The sequence below is a fragment of the Oncorhynchus mykiss genome, chromosome 25, assembly GCF_013265735.2.
Source record: "Oncorhynchus mykiss isolate Arlee chromosome 25, USDA_OmykA_1.1, whole genome shotgun sequence".
NCBI classification, from domain to species: Eukaryota; Metazoa; Chordata; class Actinopteri; order Salmoniformes; family Salmonidae; genus Oncorhynchus; species Oncorhynchus mykiss.
Window position 1 is genome coordinate 501029 of NC_048589.1, and position 21708 is coordinate 522736.

The 21708-nt window shown below is 43.2% G+C and overlaps 1 protein-coding gene across 2 annotated transcripts in view; it reads left to right on the forward strand.

Moving 5' to 3' along the window:
- Positions 1-21708, forward strand: part of LOC110505206 (MAM domain-containing glycosylphosphatidylinositol anchor protein 2) — a 232727-nt gene that overhangs the window by 145546 nt on the left and 65473 nt on the right. For both annotated transcript variants that reach the window (XM_021584281.2, XM_036962460.1), the window contains exons 9-10: positions 7977-8246; positions 19280-19428. In XM_021584281.2, coding sequence (XP_021439956.2) covers positions 7977-8246; positions 19280-19428 — 419 coding nt within the window. The remainder of the gene's footprint in view (positions 1-7976; positions 8247-19279; positions 19429-21708) is intronic.

Sequence of the window (21708 nt, forward strand, 5' to 3'; positions counted from 1 at the left end):
ATGTTGCACGATTTTTAACAAAAAGCTGCAAAAATTTGCAGCCTCTTTAACAGGTTTTAAAGAAAAACTAACAGGTCTGTGAGAGCCGGAATTCTTACTGGTTGGTAGGTGATCAAATACTTATTGCATGCAATAAAATGCAAATGAATTACTTAAAAATCGTACAATGTGATTTTCTGGATTTTTGTTTTAGATTCCGTCTCTCACAGTTGAAGTGCACCTATGATAAAAATTACAGACCTCCTCTACATGCTTTGTAAGTTGGAAAACCTGCAAAATCGGCAGTGTATCAAATACTTGTTCTCCCCACTGTATATTTTTTTTCCAGTTGGTTAAACAGTCTACCCGCCGCTAGGAGGCGTCCGCATGGTCTTAAAGCACCCCGTTGCCTCGTTTTTTTCATTCCATTCCAATGATAAAATTGGGGGGGGGGGGACAAAAATGCAATTTCAGGATGTGGGGGGGGGGGGGCATGTTCCCACTGAATGTTGTGCCCCTGTCCAAATGTGTGCTGGCACTCAGAAAATAAGAGAGAACATGTTATCATAAATGGGATGTTTGAAATTGACCCAGTACCAAAATCCACAGCTGCTCAACGACTAAATTATTAAATGAATTACTGTTATTAAATTCATTATTTCATATCTGTGCAGCGCACCAATTACATTTAGCGGAAGTTATGAAGTATTAAATTGTAAAACATAATGTGGTGTTACAGTAGTGATGTAGTGCATACTGTGCGTGACAGATGTCTGTAAACCAACTGTTTGTGTCCCCCTAAGCCTCTGGTCTGGAGGCAAGGATCACATTGTTTATGTCACATGTCTGGTCTGTCAGTCTGACGGCACTATTAGTATGTCATATAGCTCTCTTCTCCTTAGTATGTGTAGTCGTTTAGGGTAAAGTCTTCAGTAGTCATTTCTAGGCTGTGTGTTGTGCGTGTTGTGTTACCTCCTCCATAGCAGAGGCCCGGTGGACTGTGTGTGTGGCTGACTGAAGGAGATGCCTGTTAGTGATGATTCATACATACAGACTTCACTGTATACGGTGCATTCGGAAAGTATTCAGACCCCTTGACTTTTTTCACTTTTTGTTACATTACAGCCTTATTCTAAAATGGATTAAATCGTTTTTTTTCCCCCCAAGCTTGGCACACCTGTATTTGGGGAGTTCATCCCTTCTCTGCAGATCCGCTCAAGCTCTGTCAGGTTGTATGGTGAGCATCGCTGCACAGCTATTTTCAGGTGTCTTCAGAGATTTTCGATCGGGTTCAAGTCCGGGCTCTGGCTGGGCCACTCAAGGACATTCTGAGATCTGTCCTGAAGCCACTCCTGCGTTGTCTTGGCTGTGTGCTTAGGGTCATTGTCCTGTTGGAAGGTGAACCTTCACCCCAGTCTGAGGTCCTAAGCGCTCTGGAGCAGGTTTTCATCAAGGATCTCTCAGGACTGCTCTGTTCCTCTTTCCCTCGATCCTGACCAGTCTCCGAGTCCTTGTCGCTGAAAAATATCCCAACAGTATGATGCTGCCACCACCATGCTTCTTCGTAGGGATGGTGCCAGGCTTCCTCCAGACGTTAAGCTTGGCATTCAGGCCAAATAAGTAAATCTTGGTTTCAACAGACCAGAGAATTTTGTTTGGCCAGTATTCCACAAAGGCCTGATTGGTGGAGTGCTGCAGAGATGATTGTCCTTCTGGAAGGCTCTCCCATCTCCACAGAGGAAGTCTGGAGCTCTGTCAGTGACCATCGGGTTCTTGGTCACCTCCCTGACCAGGGCCCTTCTCCCCCGATTGCTTAGTTAGGCCGGGCGGCCAGCTCTAGGAAGAGTCTTGGTGGTTCCAAACTTCTTCCAATTTAAGAATGATGGAGGCCACTTTGTTCTTCAATGCTGCATACAAACAAATTGTACCCTTCCCCAGACCTGTGCCTCGACACAATCCTGTCTCGGAGCTCTATGGACAATTCATTCGTCCCTCATGACTTAGCTTTTGCTCTGACATGTACTGTCAACCGTGGGACCTTATATAGACAGGCGTGTGCCTTTCAAAATCATAAAAATAATATATTGAGTGTACCACACTTGGACTCCAATCAAGTTGTAGAAACATCTCAAGGATGATCAATGGAAACAGGATGCACCTGTGCTCCATTTCGAGTCTCATAGCAAAGGGTCTGAATAATTATGTAAATAAGGTATTTCTGTTTTATTTGTTAAACATTTTCACAAATTTCTAAAAACCTATTTTCGCTTTGTCATGGGGTATTGTGTGTAGATTGAGGAGGAAATGTTTTAATTTAATTCATTTTAGAATAAGGCTGTACCATAACAAAATGTGGAAAAAGGAAGAGTTCTGAATATTTTCCTAAGGCAATGTATGTGTTTGTCATGCTTCCACCATTTCACAAATGGTTCCTACTATTTGATTTGATTTGATTGCTCATCCACCTACTCCTCCTCCTCTTCCTGCAGAAATTGTGATTGCAGGAAAGGGAACTAGGGCAGGGAAGAGAGAAGGGTAGCTAGGAGTATAATCCCTAGCACAGGACTCATTACTTGTGGTAGGTCTGGGTACCAATGTATGCCACTGGATAATGTGTACTTATATCTGTGACAGCTGAGCAGGCTCTTGCAGCAGAGTTTGCGGAGGCGGTGGATGGAGAGGTGGGAGGAGATCGAGAGAGACACGAGAGGAAAGAGAGGGAGAGAGTGAAATAGAGGGAGGAGGAGGATGAGAGAGGAAGGAAATAGAGAGAGAGGTTGGAGAATGCTGCTCACCAGTGACATATAGAGATTGCTCTTGATTTCCCCAGGCTTTAAGCCTAAAGATCAGCATTATTCTGTTTTATTGGTAATGAAATTAAAATATTTTTCCTCTCTCTTTCTGTCTCCCTCTCTCTTTTTCTCCTCTTTCATTCTCCCTCTCTTTCTCTCCTCTGCCTGGCATCACCCTTTACACAAAGTGACGCCATTAAGGCCTGGAGGCCATCTGTTAGTTGCAGCCCCTTGTATTTGGCCCCGCTCTGTTCTACGTGTCAGGGCCAGTATATGTATGATAGCCACTTTATTTTTAATTGCATTTTAACATGCATAGGAGCCATTGTGATGGCTGTTGTTGACGACATCATAAGATAAAGGCTTTGGTTAACCTCGGAAACTAGGAACAGGACCTCGGTTGACTCCACTAGAACTTCTCCGAAGCTCCAGAGGACCTGCAGCCCACTTCGAAAGCCTTCCGCACTGAAACTATTGGTGTCCTGTGCAGCTTTGGTCTGGAGACTTCACAGCTCAATTATTTTCAATGCTACAGTACAGTGTATGTCCATCTGCTCCGTAAAATATTTCAGGCTTTAATTAACCAGAAACATTGAAACACCGGAGAGGCAGAAACCTTCAAAAAGGCAGAAACATTAAAAAGTATATATTGATAAATAGCCGCAAGACTGATTCTTATGACTTCATATTACAACTAGGAATGGGTAGCAGCAGCCAATGTAGAGACCACAGCCCCACACCCAAGTAATTGAATGCTCTCAGGTAATATACTTGAACCCAATTAACTCCTGTCTCACCTTAACAGTGTGGGCGTTGCAGCAGCCAGCCTGTAAGTCAGTTCCCTGCAGTCTACAGACGTTATCATTCCAAGGGTTAATTGAGTTTATTGGCCAGGCGTGTTCCGGCAATGCGTCCAATATACAATTACGAAGCACAGTGATTCAGCTGGAACAACAGGTGGGCTCCCAAGCGAGCTGGGGTCACGGAGGGCCTGGTTGGCTTTGTCAAAGGATCTCAACCTAATCAGACATGCTGGCCGAAGGGGGACTCTCTGCAGACTGGAAAGGTCAATGCCCATACTTGTCACTGATTCACCCTCTTTGAGGTGGTGCAGGCAGGAGCGGTAACAGGGAAAAGGGAGATAGCGAGGCTTTTGGAAGCGTGTCCTTTGCACTGGAGCATTGTTCTTTGAAACAGTACAGTCATTCTGTGTCTGGTACCATTATCACAGCCGTGTCACAGACAGGACAAAAAAATTGCTGTTAGCACCGATTTTGCAATTGTGTCAGACTGGGGTTCAAACGCGAGTTTCCTAGTCTCAGTGACTGAGTTAGTCCGCCTAGCCAAAGCCCAGTACTTTGTAGTGTGGCCCATATTAAAGCATTGATATAGTATCACATTACTTGTAGGTAAAAAAAAGTTGGTTTGGAGTGCATGTTAAGATAAGGTTGTCAGTCATATTGTGGGAATTATATAATGACGGGTCTATCCTTAATAAAATCATAGGCTTTACAAATTGATTACGTTCTCTTAGGCAGGCACTGTGCTACAGTAGTTAACCCAAAATCCATAATGAATTGTCTCAAAATTCTGATAAGACACTGATGATTATTAATGTTGCTATTTAAAGCATAATGAAGGGATAATTGCAGTCATACTCTGACATTTCACAACCCTTTCTGCATATTTCTCCCCTCGACATGAGTGCAAAAGGATTAAACGTACAAAAAATAAAAACTCTCAACCAGCGAAGATCCATCTCCCTCTGAAAAGCCCCAATTATTGTTAGTTTAAGCATTTCATCTATGGCCTGCTATTTTTTTCTTGCTTTACCCTGGTTATAAGAAATTAAATATGTTCTGAAGTATATTGATGTAAGCTGCTCAACCATAAAATCATAGCCTCTTTAATAAATTCTTGAAATTAGCTATGGGCATCAGTTGGAAGCCAAGAAGGGGAGAGAAAGCAGCACATACTATAGGATGAATGGCAAATTCCTAGTCAAGCCCCCTGACTATGGTTTGATAAATTTGGGCATTGGGGAACTAGCTGCAGGGTGATCGACATGGAGGGTGAACATTACTCTCTAAAAGGTTTCTATGACCAACGCTCTGTCATAGAAACACTTGTTTAATCCTGGGCTGTTCGTTAAGTATGGCATTCAAAGCTGGCTCCCAGCTTAATTAGTGAAGCGCTAATTTATCCCCACCAGTATTAATTTACGAAAAAGAGAGAATACGTTTGGAGAGAGAAAAACTAAACGACAACACTGAAATTCTGAAAGTGCTATCATCACCCAGTCATGCAATGCGAGTAGACTGAGAAATCCCCAGTTGAGCCGACCATGAAATGTGGCACGGATGGAACTATTCACACTGCAACTTTTTTTGCTGCCATTTCCCCCATTTAAATATATTGTCATCATGAATATTTTCGAAAAACCCCATTCACGAGTAGTAGTGCATAGAAAGAGTTAAAGACTTTAAAGTGTTATTAACAGTGCTTTTTGGGTTCGCAAAATGGTTCTATTAACAAGGGGATGAAGTCTTGCAGAGACATCACAGGAACATTTTAAGAACTTGCATAACACTTTACATGAAGTTGCTCTTATAGGCCTGTCTGTGTAGTAACAATGAAACTACCCTGGTAACAACACTGCATTAGCATAATAATGTTCAGTTGAACAATGGAACATGTTCTATGAATGTTTCATGGACTGCCAGGCACTAAAATCACTCCATACTGTCATCTATAGCTCGGTTGCATCCATAGCACAGCCCCGTCCCTCAGTTTACCAAACAGTGCCAGGATCAGGCTGTTGAAATGACATATTGTGCCTTTAAGGTTCTCTCTTCCCTTCTTTACTTTTGTTTAGGCCTACTTTTTGTTCTACCTCTTATGTTTTAATCCCTGTGGTAAATAACAGGTACAAACCTTACACCATTAATGAGTAATACGGATGGATTTTAGGAGGCAAACAAGTTTTTTGTTTTTCTAAAGTTAATTTCCTTGTATGACTTGAAAGGTCATGTTATCCTCTAGAGCCTGTTGTATTCTGAGTTTTTGAGGATATTTGAATTGAGAGTATTTCTCTACTTTACAATCAAAAGGGATTGCTGCTTCAAAATTCCAAGCATATTGTATGCGACAGAAACGTTTGAAGTTAGTTCATTTAGGCATAGTAATATTAGCTCTTCCGACGGTGGCCTGAGGAGGGCTTGCCTCCAGCCTCATTACAGATAGCTGTCCGTTAGATGCTTGCTTGCTGGGCTGTAGCATGCTAACAGGGTTCCTACCACTTTCGATGTTTTGCACTCAACTATGCTATTGATAGGGTGTAGTAAACAAACCACTTCCGACACTGACCTTCTGCCTCTATAAACTACATTCTAGGTATCATTAAGATCAAGTATATTTGCAATTCTGGAGAATCAAATCATATGTTATTCGTCACATACTTCATAAACAGCTGTAGACTAACAGTGAAATGCTTACTGACGGGGCCTTCTCAACAATGCAGAGAGAAAAGAAAATAATAGACAGTAAAACACGTAACAAAGTAATAATAGATACATAACGGGTAAAAATAACTTGGCTATATAAACGGGGTACAAGTCGATATGCATGGGTACGAAGTAATTGAGGTAGATATGTACATATAACTAGGATTAAAGTGACAGATAATAAACAGTAGGAGCAGCACATGTGAGTTAGTGCAAAAAGGGTCAATGCAGATAGTCCGTGTAGCTATTTGGTAACTATTTAGCAGAACTGTTCCTTTAAGTGTTTCTGGAGTATTATCTAGTAAGGTGTCACTCAAAAATTCTGTGAATCACGCTCGTTTGTCTCCGAGCGGAAGGCGGTCCCTGCGGACTCTCTCAGCCATTCTGTGTATTCAAGCAGCAAGCTCTTTCATTCAGTCGAGTTAAGAGAGGACAGTTCCTCTGAGAGTTCTCAAAATTAGACACAAAATGGGAAAAATATTTCAGAGGCCCTTAAAATATCTCCTACTAAATTGCCTCGCATATATACAACAACAATTCCAATTTAAGCTTTTCACTAGAAGCTATATTATCCTAGACGTGTGACTTCTGAGTTCTCATGTTAGTGCTAAGTAGCCCGTTTTGCCCACATACTCCGACTTCCACTGTGTAGCTGTGTCTGCTAGACGTATACAAAAGAGCGACAGGAACATTGCAGATTTAGCACTGTGTTTAGATCACTTTCCACCTAAGTTGGAGTGGCTAATTGATAAAGCCATGGCTACTGGCATCTCATTGCTATTGGGTTAGTGGTAATTATAGCGCAAGATAATCTAAAGGCTGGATAAATAAATAAAAGCTGATGGGACTTTAAAGTCCTGCAGATGGAGAAATTCTGGATGCAGATGAATGGATTATGTTTGGGTTGACATAAGGAGACGGGCTCAGATGCTGCCTGTGTGAGAAGGACAGTTTTTCTGTATTCCAAATCAACGCCTAGCTCCTCCTACTCTCTAGGCACTCCTGTAGATCTGAGAGGTTTATAGGTGTAAACAATATGGGAAGTAATTACCATATTGCTTGCACCTACCCAGTGGTGTAAAGTACTTAAGTACAAATACTTTAAAGTACTACTTAAGTAGTTTTTCGGGTATCTGTACTTTATATTTGACAACTTTTCCTTTAACTTCACTACATTCCCAAAATAAAATAATCTACTTTTTAAGCCATACATTTTCCCTGACACCCAAAAGTACTTGTTACATTTTGAATGCTTAGCAGGACAGGAAAATGGTCCAATTCACACACAACCCTATTCATCTCTACTGCCTCTGATCTGGTGGACTCACTAAACACACGTGTGAATTTTAAATGATGTCTGAGTGTTGAAAAATGTTGCCGTCTGGTTTGCAAAGGAATTTGATTTATACTTTTGATACTTAAGTATATTTTAGCAATTACATTTATTTTTGATACTTTTAGACTTTTACTTGAGTCATTTTTCTATTAAGGTATGACAATTGGGTACTTTTTCCACCACTGCACCTGCATCTTCTCAGATCTCCACAAGTGCATAGGGGATAGGGGTTATTTTAGGACCGGGCCATTGCTGCCCTGTGGCTGACTGTTGTGATGTAGGCCAGGGGCTAGGGATTTATTTGGGATTCAGCCTTTGCCTCCCTGCCTGCCTGACTAATAGGGCCTTTGGTCTTCCTCTCCATAGATCCTCCGGTGGTGGAACCGGTGTTCACAGAGATCCGCCAGGGTCTGGGTCGCGCCTTCACCCTCAACTGCCGGGTGCTGCGGGCGCACCCGTCCAAAGTGCTCAAGTACGAGTGGAAGCTGGGTACCAGGCTGCTGACCATGGGCCAGTTCGACCAGCGCGACGAGACGGACTACCACGTCAGGGCACTCAATAGGGAGGGCTACGGGGAGTACACCTGTGAAGTGACCAATGAGGCCGGGGCGGGTGCCTGCAGGTTCTTAGTCACAGGTATGTATAACAGACGTCTTTCATTTAATTTTTCAAAATTTTATTTAACTAGGCAAGTCAGTTAAGAAAAATTCTTATTTACAATGACGGCCAAACCCGGACAACGCTGGGCCCTATGGGACTCCCAATCACTGCTGGATGTGATACAGCCTGGATTCAAAATCAGGGACTGTAGTGACGCCTCTTGCACTGAGATGCAGTGCCTTAGACCTCTCCGCCACTCGGGAGCCCTTTAGATAAAAGTGTCTGCTAAATGACATGTATTATTGTTATACACTGCTCAAAAAAATAAAGGGAACACAAAAATAACACATCCTAGATCTGAATGAATGAAATATTCTTATTAAATACTTTTTTCTTTACATAGTTGAATGTGCTGACAACAAAATCACACAAAAATTATCAATGGAAATCAAATTTATCAACCCATGGAGGTCTGGATTGGGAGTCACACTCAAAATTAAAGTGGAAAACCACACTACAGGCTGATCCAACTTTGATGTAATGTCCTTAAAACAAGTCAAAATGAGGCTCAGTAGTGTGTGTGGCCTCCACGTGCCTATATGACCTCCCTACAACACCTGGGCATGCTCCTGATGAGGTGGCGGATGGTCTCCTTAGGGATCTCCTCCCAGACCTGGACTGGAGCGAGACATGATGTCCCAGATGTGCTCAATTGGATTCAGGTCTGGGGAACGGGCGGGCCAGTCCATAGCATCAATGCCTTCCTCTTGCAGGAACTGCTGGCACACTCCAGCTACATGAGGTCTAGCATTGTCTTGCATTAGGAGGAACCCAGGGCCACAGCTCGCATTGATGTGCCATCCTGGATGAGCTGCACTACCTGAGCCACTTGTGTGGGTTGTAGACTCCGTCTCATGCTACCACTAGAGTGAAAGCACCGCCAGCATACAAAACTGACCAAAATATCAGCCAGGAAGCATGAGAAGTGGTCTGTGGTCACCACCTGCAGAACCACTCCTTTATTGGGGGTGTCTTGCTAATTGTCTATAATTTCCACCTGTTGTCTATTCCATTTGCACAACAGCATGTGAAATTTATTGTCAATCAGTGTTGCTTCCTAAGTAAACAGTTTGATTTCACAGAAGTGTGATTGCCTTGGAGTTACATTGTGTTGTTTAAGTGTTCCCTTTATTTTTTTGAGCAGTGTATGTTATGTCCAATTCCTTTCCTCGAAGGATAAATAACTTTTGCAGACTGTATAGTACATTAATGTATGTAATGCACTGCTTTTGGATGTGTATCAGTCAGATCTACAGTATAAATAGTAACAAGCAGTGGGCTAACCGAGAATTGTACATCAATGGAGAGCTGCCCCTTTAATATGCCAGTTCAACTGCTCCTGCCCGTCTCTCCTGGACACAACGGTTGCATCCCAAATGGCACCCCATTCCCTATTTATTACCTTTAACCAGGCCCCATAGGGCTCAAGTCAAAACGAGTGCACTATTTAGGGAATAGGGTGCCTTTTGGAACACAGGCAACCTATTGATTTGATTCACGTTCACTTTGTGTGAGTGCTCCCTGTTGAAGCGAGAGACTCCCATTGTTAATGCCTGGAGACAAGTAGAATCCACTCCCTGACTATTCTAATGAAATGTATCCCATGGAGATGGCCTTGTCAGCCTTAATAAAAATACATTTAAAAAAAAACTAATAAGCTGCTTATCGCCGACACAACAAAACGTCACTTGTTTTCCCTGTAAGCATGAATGGCGTAAGCAGCGAAGTTCACACAGAATTTCAATGAGTTATTGAATAGACAGATGAGAGGAATATCTGTTTTAATAACATGCAAGGCAAGGTGTGAAAATACACCTATAGTGTTTTGGTATTAGTATTCTTAGCTCTCAGCGAGATGTCAGTTATGTAAAGTTTAGTGTGTGTTTTTACATGGCACTGTATCAACACTACTGAGCATAGAAAGTACCACTGTGGTTTTAAGTGGCTGTTGGGGGAAAATACCTATTCAAGGAAGAAGCCTCAGAAAGCCCTGGTTTGTTGTTTATTGCTGAATCATGTTATCTTTCAATGAGACTTCATAATGTATTCAAATTCTAATAACTTTGTTAGCACGAGACAACTTCTTATGTGGACATGCAGCAGAATCAGCAGGGAGAAAATGTCTTAGTTGTCAATGTGATATGGTGTTGGGATTTTGTTGTTCTGCTCTTAAGCTTTTTCAACATCAGAGGCTCAACCTCTATCTTGCTACCAACCATTTTCTGATGGATGGGAGAAAATGGCTAGAATGTTTTACTCTTGATAAGTGTTCAGAGTCTGCAGACCAAGAAGTGCAACTGTATCACTGCTAAAGTCTTTCCCGGGTTACATTAGTCCCAACTTGGATTTGCATTGGCAATTTTCTGCCCTGCACAGCAGCCACAAGGAGGATTACTGCACTCTCCATTCTGTCCTCCACCCCATAGAAAATGTCAGCAATTTAGAGAACACGAAAATTCAGGTCCACTTGTTATATGAGAAGGTCACCTCGTATTCCTGTACGGCTTTCCTGAAACTATTTGATTGTCGAACATTCACGAAGAGCAAGAAAACCTGTCTGTGTTCCTAATACAGGTTTGTGGTTCAAATACTCCCTCTCTTGTTTGAATCTTTGATATATATTCTGTCTGGAAAGACCATTAGCTTCCAAAGAACACTTCTTCTTTTATTACGGATTAATGCTTCATATTTGAGTGCTTTTTTGAGGAGTTCAGTCACATGAAAGCAAGGCAATAACAAACCTTGAAGGTAAACTCAGTGATACGATTTAGATGCAGAAAGTTAACAGCATAATGGGTCAATTTCCGCAACAACTAAGAGAGTTGAAGTGCGAAGCTCTACTTCTCCGCATTTTTGGTCCCGTGGCTACAATGCTGTAACAGCGTGAAGCGAACCTGTGCACATGCGCAAATACTGTATGAGAGCGAGGTCTTGGCTCTCGCTTATCTCAGTATGGTTGGTGTGATTGGTTGTGGTCTTCTATGTGTCATATCACGTTACAATGCGCGCGTATTCTGGGTACCTTCTTCTGATTGCACAATGGCAGAACATGTGGCGTAGCAGTAACATTGCTGCACCTGAGGCTGGTAATGAATGTTTGACAAGATGACAGTGCCACATTTTTGGGGAGTTGGTTGTGAAATATTGATGGCCTTGGTTTATCTCAGATGTCTGTTTTCGATGGGTAACAATATAGAGGTGTAAGCTATTTGGTCGAGGGATAAGAAGTGATCAGGTAGGCCTATTTTATGACGTTTTCACTGGATCAGAGCATGACATTTTTCCTTTCAGGCTGAGTGGATATCGAAAAGGAGAGGAACTATTGTCATTCTCAATGGATGTAAAAACAGACTTTATTTGCTGAGGTGAAGAAAACATTACTTTGAGAAGATCCACAGCTCATCAGTGGTGCTGTGTTAAGCAAATCAGAAATACTATCAGATCCCTAAATGGGCACATTTATAAGCCTACATTCGCGCACAGGACAGGCATTGAAGCTCGTCTGGAGGTTTGTTAACACAGTGTCCAAAGAAGGGCCAGATGTATACAGAATGGTGTCGTCTGCGTAGAGGTGGATCAGAGAATCACCAGCAGCAAGAGCTACATAATTGATGTATACAGAGAAAAGAGTCGGGCCGAGAATTGAACCCTGTGGCACCCTCATAATGACTGCCAGAGTTCCGGACAACAGGCCCTCCGATTTTACACACTGAACTTTATCTGAGAAGTAGTTGGTGAACCAGGCGAGGCAGTCATTTGAGAAACCAAGGCTGTTGAGTCTGACGATAAGAATGCTGTGATTGACAGAGTCGAAAGCCTTGGGCAGGTCGATGAAGACGGCTGCACAGTATTGTCTTTTATCAATGGTGGTTATGATATCGTTCAGGATCTTGGGCGTGGCTGAGGTGCACCCATGACCAGCTCGGAAACCAGATTGCATAGCGGAGAAGGTATGGTGTGATTCGAAATGGTCGGTGATCTGTTTGTTAACTTGGCTTTCGAAGACTTTAGAAAGGCAGGGTAGGATAGATATAGGTCTGTAACAGTTTGGGTCTAGAGTGTCTCCCCCTTTGAAGAGGGGGATTGACCGCGGCAGCTTTCCAATCTTTAGGGATCTCAGTCGATACAAAGAGAGGTTGAACAGGCTAGTAATAGGGGTTGCAACAATTGCGGCGGATAATTTTAGAAAGAGAGGGTCCAGATTGTCTCGCCCAGCTGATTTGTAAGGGGTCCAGATTTTGCAGCTCTTTCAGAAAATCAGCTATCTGGATTTGGCTGAAGGAGAAGTGGGGAGGCTTGGGCAAGTTGCTGTGGGGGGTGCAGAGCTGTTGACCGGGGTAGGGGTAGCCAGGTGGAAAGCATGGCCAGCCGTAGAAAAATGCTTCTTGAAATTCTCGATTATCATAGATTTATGGGTGGAGACAGTGTTTCCTAGCCTCAGTACAGTGGGCAGCTGGGAGGAGGTGCTCTTATTCTCCATGGACTTTACAGTGTCCCAGAATTAACAAGCATAATAATGTTGGCACTTTATGCAAAGGATTGTTACCTATAACCAGGATTGTTACCTAAAATCAGGATTGTTACCTATAACCAGTATAGTTACCTATAACCAGGATTGTTACCTATAACAGGATTGTTACATATAACCAGGATTGTTACCTCTAACCAGGATTGTTACCTATAACCAGGATTGTTACCTATAACCAGGATTGCCATTGCATTACATTACATTTTTGTCAAGCTATTTTTATTTTAACAAACAATTATTTTGATTAGTCCTATATTGTCCCTAGCATCCTTACCCCCTTGTAACAGATGTTGGATACAAACAAACAGAGACACACACACATACATACTCTTACACACTCAATCCCTTTCCCCCACATTCAACCATAAGCTCAGATGCTCAACGGTTGTTAAATTCCAGTGTCACGATCGTTGTAAGGAACGGACCAAAATGCAGCGTAGTATGTGTTCATGATGAAGTTTTTAATTAAAGAAAGCACTGAACACTGAATACAAACTATACAAAACAATAAACAAATAACGACCGTGAAGCTATCATAAGAACTGTGCTGACACAAGCAACTAACATAGACATCCCAAAATCATAGAAAAACAAACATAGACTGCCCACCCCAACCCACGCCCTGACCATACTAAATAACGACAAAACAAAGGAAATAAAGGTCAGAACGTGACATCCAGGGCCCAACGCAAGAAAGGATCTGATTTTACGAATGTCTATACAGTTACAGCTGTTTGAGAAAGTATGCAAGATTGAGCAAAAATGTGAGATTTACCAATGTCAAGTCCTAGGTGATGGAGATCAGATCCTTACCATGAAACAGACACACGGTGGTCCCCGGTTGTGACCATTTTCTCAAGCATCTGTGTGCTGTCAGACCTTTGATTATTTTGTGCCACCAGGGCCACAATAATATGAATGGTATAGTGTAGTTTATTTATTTAACAATTGTTTTATTTTATTACTATTCTATACATTTGTTTTTCTTTATTGTTACAATCCCTACCATGGCAAGTATTTGGTGTTCCATTATTCGACTCCTCTATGAGAACTTAGTAATTTTTAGAATAGCCATGGAGTAGTCTATGTGTCTCTGAACATTTTGTTGTCAATATACAGTTTATCGACTACGAGAGCTACAAGCTTCCAGTTTAAACTATTCTCCTCTATCTGTACTGGGGGTACAGAACTTTGCGCCGTTCTGCAATCTCCCTCGGGAACTTATCATTCATTGCTATTTTCGTGCCAATGAGTCTTTTTACCCAGGCTTTTAACCATTACTTTATCCTTAAAGAAAGTAAATTTGGCAACAATTGGGCTCTCAAATCTCTGTCCTCTTTGTCCGAAACGCTGTACATGTTTGAGTTGGATTTTATCGACAGCATTGTGTGGGATTTGAAGCGTTGTAAGAAAGATTTCATTCACTACCTTTTCGGGAACTTCTCCTCTTTCTTGGATACCGTAAGTACTCGATTTTCTCTCATAGATCTAGTCTGTATGTCAAGTAAGGCTTTTCTCAGGAAGATGTTCTCCTTTTTAAGTTCATTAACGTCTGTTTCTATCTTATTGACTGTCCCTTTTCGCTTGTTTGTTTCTTTCTCCATTTTCTCAGCTTTTTCGTCACTCGTTTCGAGGCTCGCCTTCAAGTCCTTTGTATCCTTACTGACTAATTCAAGTATGCCCAGTTTGTCATTAACAGATGACTTTAACAGATCGCTTTACCCCTTTACCAGTCCCGGTGGTGAAAATCATAAATCGTCTGTATCCGTCGAGGAGTTGCATTTTCTTTTGGAGATTAATTATCCTCGTTTACTCTCCGTCATGTTTGAGTGTTGCTTGTTTTCGTAATATTTGTCAATACATTTCTCTAGCCTTTTGATTTGTTTTGTGTTGTTATCCAGATTGAATGCTATTACCTCTGAGTATTTGAAGTGCTAATATTTAGTTTAAGTATGATATTGAATATTTCGTTTTTTATCTTTAGTCGATCTGCACCGCCGTGTTCAGTCCGCCATCTTCACTCAATCAAGCTTCACTCATTGTGTGGATTGTTCAAGCACCTTTGGCAGCAATTACAGCCTCGAGTCTTCTTGGGTATGACGCTACAAGCTTGGCACACCTGTATTGGGGAGGTTTCTACCATTCGTCTCTGCAGATCCTCTCAAGCTTTGTCAGGTTGGATGGGGAGCATTGCTGCACAGCTATTTTCAGGTCTCTCCAGAGATGTTCGATCGTGTTCAAGTCCGGGCTCTGGCCGGGCCACTCAAGGACATTCAGAGACTTGTCCCGAAGCCACTCCTGTCTTGTCTGTGTGCTTAGGGTCGTTGTCCTGTTGGAAGGTGAACCTCTCTTTACTTTGCTCTGTTCATCTTTGCCTCAATTCTGACTAGTCTCCCAGTCCCTACTGGTGAAAAATGCCCCCACAGCACCATGCTTCACTATAGGGATAGTGTCAGGTTTCCTTCAGACGTTATACTTGGCATTCAGGCCAAAGAGTTGAATCTTGGTTTCATCAGACCAGAGAATCTTGTTTCCCATGGTCTGAGAGACTTTAGGTGCTTTTTGGCAAACTCCAAGTGGGCTGTCGTGCCATTTACTGAGGAGTGGCTTCCGTCTGGCCACTCTACCATAAAGGCCTTATTGGTGGAGTTCTGCAGAGAGGGTTGTCTTTCTTGAAGGTTCTCCCATCTAAACAGAGGAAGTTCTTGGTCACCTCCCTGACCAAGGCCCTTCTCCCCCGATTGCTTAGTTTGGCGGACACTGTATGTAATGGGGAATTGATAGACGTTAACTGTCAAACGCGAACAATCCACACAATGAAGTTATGAAACAATGAATGTGCACAAATTCACGGAAGAGTGCATTCAGGAGAGATATTGTGCGTTCTGCCACACTCCCCTTCTTGTACCGTGCCATCCCACGAACTCTGCAATGGATTAGTTTTGGCCTCCGCAATAGTTGACAGAGATGGGTGCAAATAAGACAGGTGCCTCGTGTGCCATAAAAAAATACATACAGTATATAATTTGCTGTGTGTAGTACTCTGTATGGACAGATAAGAGTAGACTGGGGTGTGTGAGCAGCCAGCTTGTGTGTAACCTACCCGCCACCTTGTGACCCTTCCCTGACCTTTCTGTGACTGTGAGGCTAAAGCAAAAGACAGATGGGAGGGGTCTGCATCACTCCAGGGGCAGTCCTGCTGAGTGTAAGCTTATAGCCAATATGCTTTCAAATAGGCTTCTCTGTCTAAAGTCATACTACCATTGATCTCAATGACTTTGTAGCCATCGGCATGGTATATATAGGCATGCTTAATCATATACAGTGTTTATTTCCTTCTTACTTATAAGTTATATATTTTGTCCACAAACAACATTTCCATGTTTTTATTGTAAATGATTGATGGGAAATGGATGAGCTTGGATAACCTTTTCTTTCAATCAAGCTTTGAGATAATAACAAGAGGGAGCTCTGTTGATCTAGCTAGATTGTGTCAAACACAATCAAATATTTATATTTTCATTATGATGTTTTCTTTTCTCCATGAAAACAATTCAATATTAGAATAGATGCGATACAATTAGATAGTATTAGCCTGCTGAGCTAAAGCTCAGGAGCCAACGCAAGTTTCCAGGTTCCAGACAAGGGTAAACATCACTCGAACTTGCTCGCAAACAACCTCAGATGCAGTATGTTGTGTTGAATCATTATTCACTGTAACATCAAATATACAGTACTTTATCCACATTTTGTTACAGCCTTATTGTTTTTTCCCCTCATCACCCTACACACCATACCCTATAATGACAAAGCAAAAATGGAAATATCACATTTACATAAGTATTCAGACCCTTTACTGCAGTGATTACAGCCTTGAGGCTTCTTGGGTATGAAGATACAAGCTTGGCACACCTGTATTTGGGGAATTTCTCCCATTCTTCTCTGCAGATCCTCTGTTTGGTTGGAAGGGGATTGTCGCTGCACATCTATTTTCAAGTCTCTCCAGAGATGTTTGATCGGGTTAATTTCTGGGCTCTGGCTGGGCCACTCAAGGACATTCAGAGACTTGTCCCAAAGCCACTCCTGCGTTGTCTTGTCTGTGTGCTTAGGGTCGTTGTCCTGTTGGAAGGAGAACCTTCGCCCCAGTCTGACATCCTGAGCGCTCTGTAGCAGGTTTACATCAAGGATCTCTCTGTACTTTGCTCCATTCATATTTCCCTCAATCCTGACTAGTCTCCCAGTACCTGCCGCTGAAAAACACCCCACAGCATGATGCTGCCACCACCATGTTTCACCATAGGCATGGTTCCAGGATTCCTACAGACGTGACACTTGGCATTCAGGCCAAAGAGTTCAATCTTGGTTTCATCAGACCAGAGAACCTTGTTTCTCATGGTCTGCGAGTCCTTTAGGTGACTTTTGGAAAACTCCAAGTGAGCTGTCATGTGCCTTTTACTGAAAATTGGCTGGCCACTACCATAAAGGCCTGGGTGCTGCAAAGAGGGTTGTCCTTCTTGAAGGTTCTCCCATCTAAACATAGGAAGTCTGGTGCTCTGTCCGAGTAACCATCGGGTTCTTGGTCACCTCCCTGAGCGAGGCCCTTCTCCCCTGATTGCTCAGTTTGGCCGGGCGGCCAGCTCTAGGAAGTCTTGGTGGTTCTAAACTTCTTCCATTTAAGATAGATGGAGGCCACTGTGGTCTTGGGGACCTTCAATGCTCATAAATGTTCTGGTACCCTTCCCCAGATCTGTGCCTCAACACAATCCTGTCTCGCACCTCAACGAACAATTCCTTCAACCTCATGGCTTGGTTTTTGCTCTGACATGCATCCTCAACTGTGGGAAAGGTGTGTGCCTTTCCAAATCATGTCCAATCAATTGAAGTGACCACAGGTGGACTCCAATCAAGTAGAAACATCTCAGGATGATCAATGGAAACAGGATGCACCTGAGCTCAATTTCGTGTCTCATAGCAAAGGTTCTGAATACTTATGTCAATAATGTATTTCTGTTTTTATTTTTTGATTCTTTGGAAGAAAGTAAACTAACGTTTTTGCTTCGTCATTATGGGGTATTGTGTGTAGATTAATGGGGGGGGGGGGGGGGGGGGGATAATTTAAGCAATTTTAGAATGAGGCTGTAACGTAACAAAATGTGGAAAAGGTCAAGGGGCCTGAATTCTGAATGCACTGTATGTGATAGATACTAGGACTGACCCCAATTAGTCGACTAGACGATTGTTTGGTCAATAGGCTGTTGGTCGATCGATAATTGTTTTAGTTGAGCAGTAGCAAATATATATTATTTTTTTAATCAAACAGTGCACTTAAAGCATGAGACAAGTTCAATGCATATGTCATTTATTTTATTAAAACACATAGGGTGTGTCTAATATATGGAAAAATACACATTTTAAAATGTTGGTCAAAAGAACAGACGACTTTCGGTTGCCAAGATTTTTTTTTTCGGGGACAGCCCTAATACGTACATCAACATTGGACTAAACCTTTACCCTTTGGGTTAATTGTCCCACTGAAGCTCCTGTGCACCTCTTCTTGCTTCTCTAGTAGCAATTTTGGTTTTCATTTGACAAGAACGAGACAGCCCTCGCTGCTAAGCTGTTTTCAATTTCTTGTCAGCTTTCAGCTCATAGAGGGGCCCTCTTCTTCTTTACTGCATAGTTGCATTCTTTGAACCACAGAAAAATGGTCTTTCTCATTTCTGCATTGGGGAAAGTAAAGCTTCAATGCTACAGTGACAGTGCTTAGAATGTACACTGAGTTTACAAAACATTATTAACGCCTGCTCTTTCCATGACAGACTGACCAGGTGAAAGCTTATGGTCCCTTATTAATGTCACCTGTAAATGAAGGGGAGGAGACAGGTTAAAGAAGCATTTTTAAGCCTTGAGACAATTGAGACATGGATTGTGTGTGTGCCATTCAGAGGGTGAATGGGCAAGACACAAGATTGAAGTGCCTTTGAACCGGGTATGGTAGTAGTTGCCAGGCGCACCTGTTTGAGTGCGTCAAAAACTGAAACACAGCTGGATTTTTCGCGCTCAATCGTTTCCCGTGTGTATCAAGAATGGTCCAGCACCCAAAGGACATCCAGCCAACTTGACACAACTGTGGGAAGCATTGGAGTCAACCTTGGCCAGCATCCCTGTGGAACACCTTTGACACCTTGTAGAGTCCATTCCCTGATGAATTGAGGCTGTTCTGAGGGCAAACGAGGGTTCAACTCAATATTAGGAAGCTGTTCCTAATGATTTGTACATTGTGTATATTGGCGAGGCTATTTTTAGGTGTAGAAGAGTATTGATAAATGGCATTTCAAGGAAACTAACAAAGAATGATATGTCACAGTTGTGTGTGGCTGAGGGGAATTAACGTCAGTTAGAATGGTGATGTATGCATACACACACACACACATTCACGCAAACATGCTAAAACCAGTCTGCTTTTCTTTTTTTGTTACAGGGAGGGCCTATGCACCAGAGTTCTACTATGACACATACAGTGCGTTGTGGCAGAACCGGCCCAGGGTCTACGGCTTCAAGCTACAGTGGACCCAGCAGAACCCCCTGTCTGTGGACCGCATCGTGGCCTACCGACTCGGGATGAAACAGGTGAGCAAGAATACAGGGACCTTCTCTCACTTTTATGCTCTCGGTTTTGTCCCAGTTTCACCCTTTTACGTCTACTTTTGTCTCAAAGGTAAGAGATCAATAAAGTTTGTATGTTTGAATTAACTGTAGCACACACTAGTTCCTAATTGTGTTGTCACTCATGAGAGTGAGTTCTATTGCAACAAATGTTATTACTCTGCAGTCATTTCATGCAGAAAGACTAAACCAAGGAGATTGATAAGCTTTGCAGAAGATGAGCCTGAGACCTAACGTATCCAATCCCACTAAAGCTTGTGCATGATGCACTTGTGAATACATTAGCATTTGTACTTTCTGACTGCGTCACATTCTCTTGTGGGGATCATTACCCCCCCCCCACCCAACCTCCATGTTGGTGGTGTTCCAGTTAGTGATGGCATTCCCTCTCCCTCAACTTCAGCACTGTCATCACTCAGCTGGAATAGTGGAGTCCTCAGCCACTTGTAATGACATCACACTGCGTGATTTATTCCCCGTCAGGGTTGTCATTGCCTTGTTCAAAGTCAACACTAAGTAAAACAAGTCACTGATTTCATTCATTTTTTTCTTAACAAAATTACCGGTCTTGTGTGCTGTTAGTCATCACTGCGGGGAACTGAGAACATTTTTTGGGGGTACTTTGTACACATCAGGTGTTCTGCCCAGTGGTTTCACACATGTTGGGGGCAACTCTCTTACACGACACGCTCAGCATTATTATTAGCACACTGAAGCACATTTTCACTGACTGCACAGATTTCTTTTAGGCTCGAGGGACTTCTTTAAGTGCTTGAGCTGGGTGGCTTTTTACATGGGAGGTGGTGCATCTGTATTGTCATTGAGTCGGCCCAAGTTCCAGTTCTGTTCTACCTTTTTTCGTTCATCTCTCCTGCTTTCGTGTTTTCTTTATTATGACAAAGCAGCTAGCAATTGTTTCTTATTTCCTCATTCTTGCTAGGTCTGCATAGGAGAGGAGCCTGACATAGGTGATTCTACAGAAGTGGTGAAAATTGCAGTCTCACCCCCCAACAAAAAAAAATAAAGAAAATTCACGTTTCGTTCGGTTGTTTGTTATTTTGTTTGTGTTCATTCGTTAAATAATTTAAGAATGTACGCTTACCACACTGCGCCTTGGTCTCCTTCGTACAACGGACGTGACAGAAGAACCCACCATAAAAGGACCAAGCAGCGTACTCAAGAGGAGTGGACATCCTGGGCCCGGGAGAAAGATGAGTGGAGGACATCTTGGACCTGGGAGGAGGTAATGGCAGGGGACAAGACTCTGCCATGGAAGCAGGTGGAAACAGCGCAGGAGGAACGGCGACAATACGAGGGGACACGGCTAGCACGAAAGCCCGAGAGGCAGCCCCAAGATTTTTTGGGGGGAGGGACACACGAGGAGATTGGCTGAGTCAGATTGGAGACCTGAGCCAACTCCTCGTGCTTACTGTGGGGAGCGTGTGATTGGTCAGGCACTGTGTTATTCAGAGATAGATGCCCACAGTGTCTCTAGTTCACATTCATAGCCCGGTGCGCTCTATTCCAGCTCCTCGCATTTGCCGAACTAGAATGGACATCCAGGCAGGACACATTGAGCCAGCTCTACGTTCCAGATCTCCAATGCGTCTCCACGGCCCAGTGTATCCTGTGCCTGCTCCCCGCACTCGCCCTGAGGTGCATGTCACCAGCCTGGTACCACCAGTGCCGGAACCACGCACCAGGCCTCCAGTGCGCCTCCAGAGTCCAGTACGTCCTGTGCCTGCTCCTCGCACCTGCCCTGAGGTGCATGTTTCCAGCCCGGTACCACGCACCAGGTCTCCAGTGCGCCTCCAGAGTCCAGTACGTCCTGTGTCTGCTCCTCGCACCTGCCCTGAGGTCCATGTCTCCAGCCCAGTACCACCAGTACCGGCACCTCACACCAGGTATCCAGTGCGACTCAGCAGTCCAGAGCTTCCGGCGACAGAACCTGGTCCAGAGCTTCCGGCGACGTTTAACAGTCCGGAACCTCCAACGACGGGCCACAGTCCGGAACCTCCGAGGGTAGATGCCCACCTGGACCCTCCCCTATTCAAGATGGCAGTCTCAGACTGAAGTATGTAACGAACATAGAGAAGCGGAAGAATTCCGTTTGAGTCTCAGGCAAGAGTTGGACAACATGTCCTAGAGAGGAATCTCTCGCGAGAAACGGGGCGTTGAGCTCAGAAAAAAATTAACTACATGGAATTCAAATAATTGAATCGACGTTGGTCAATTAGGTGTTTA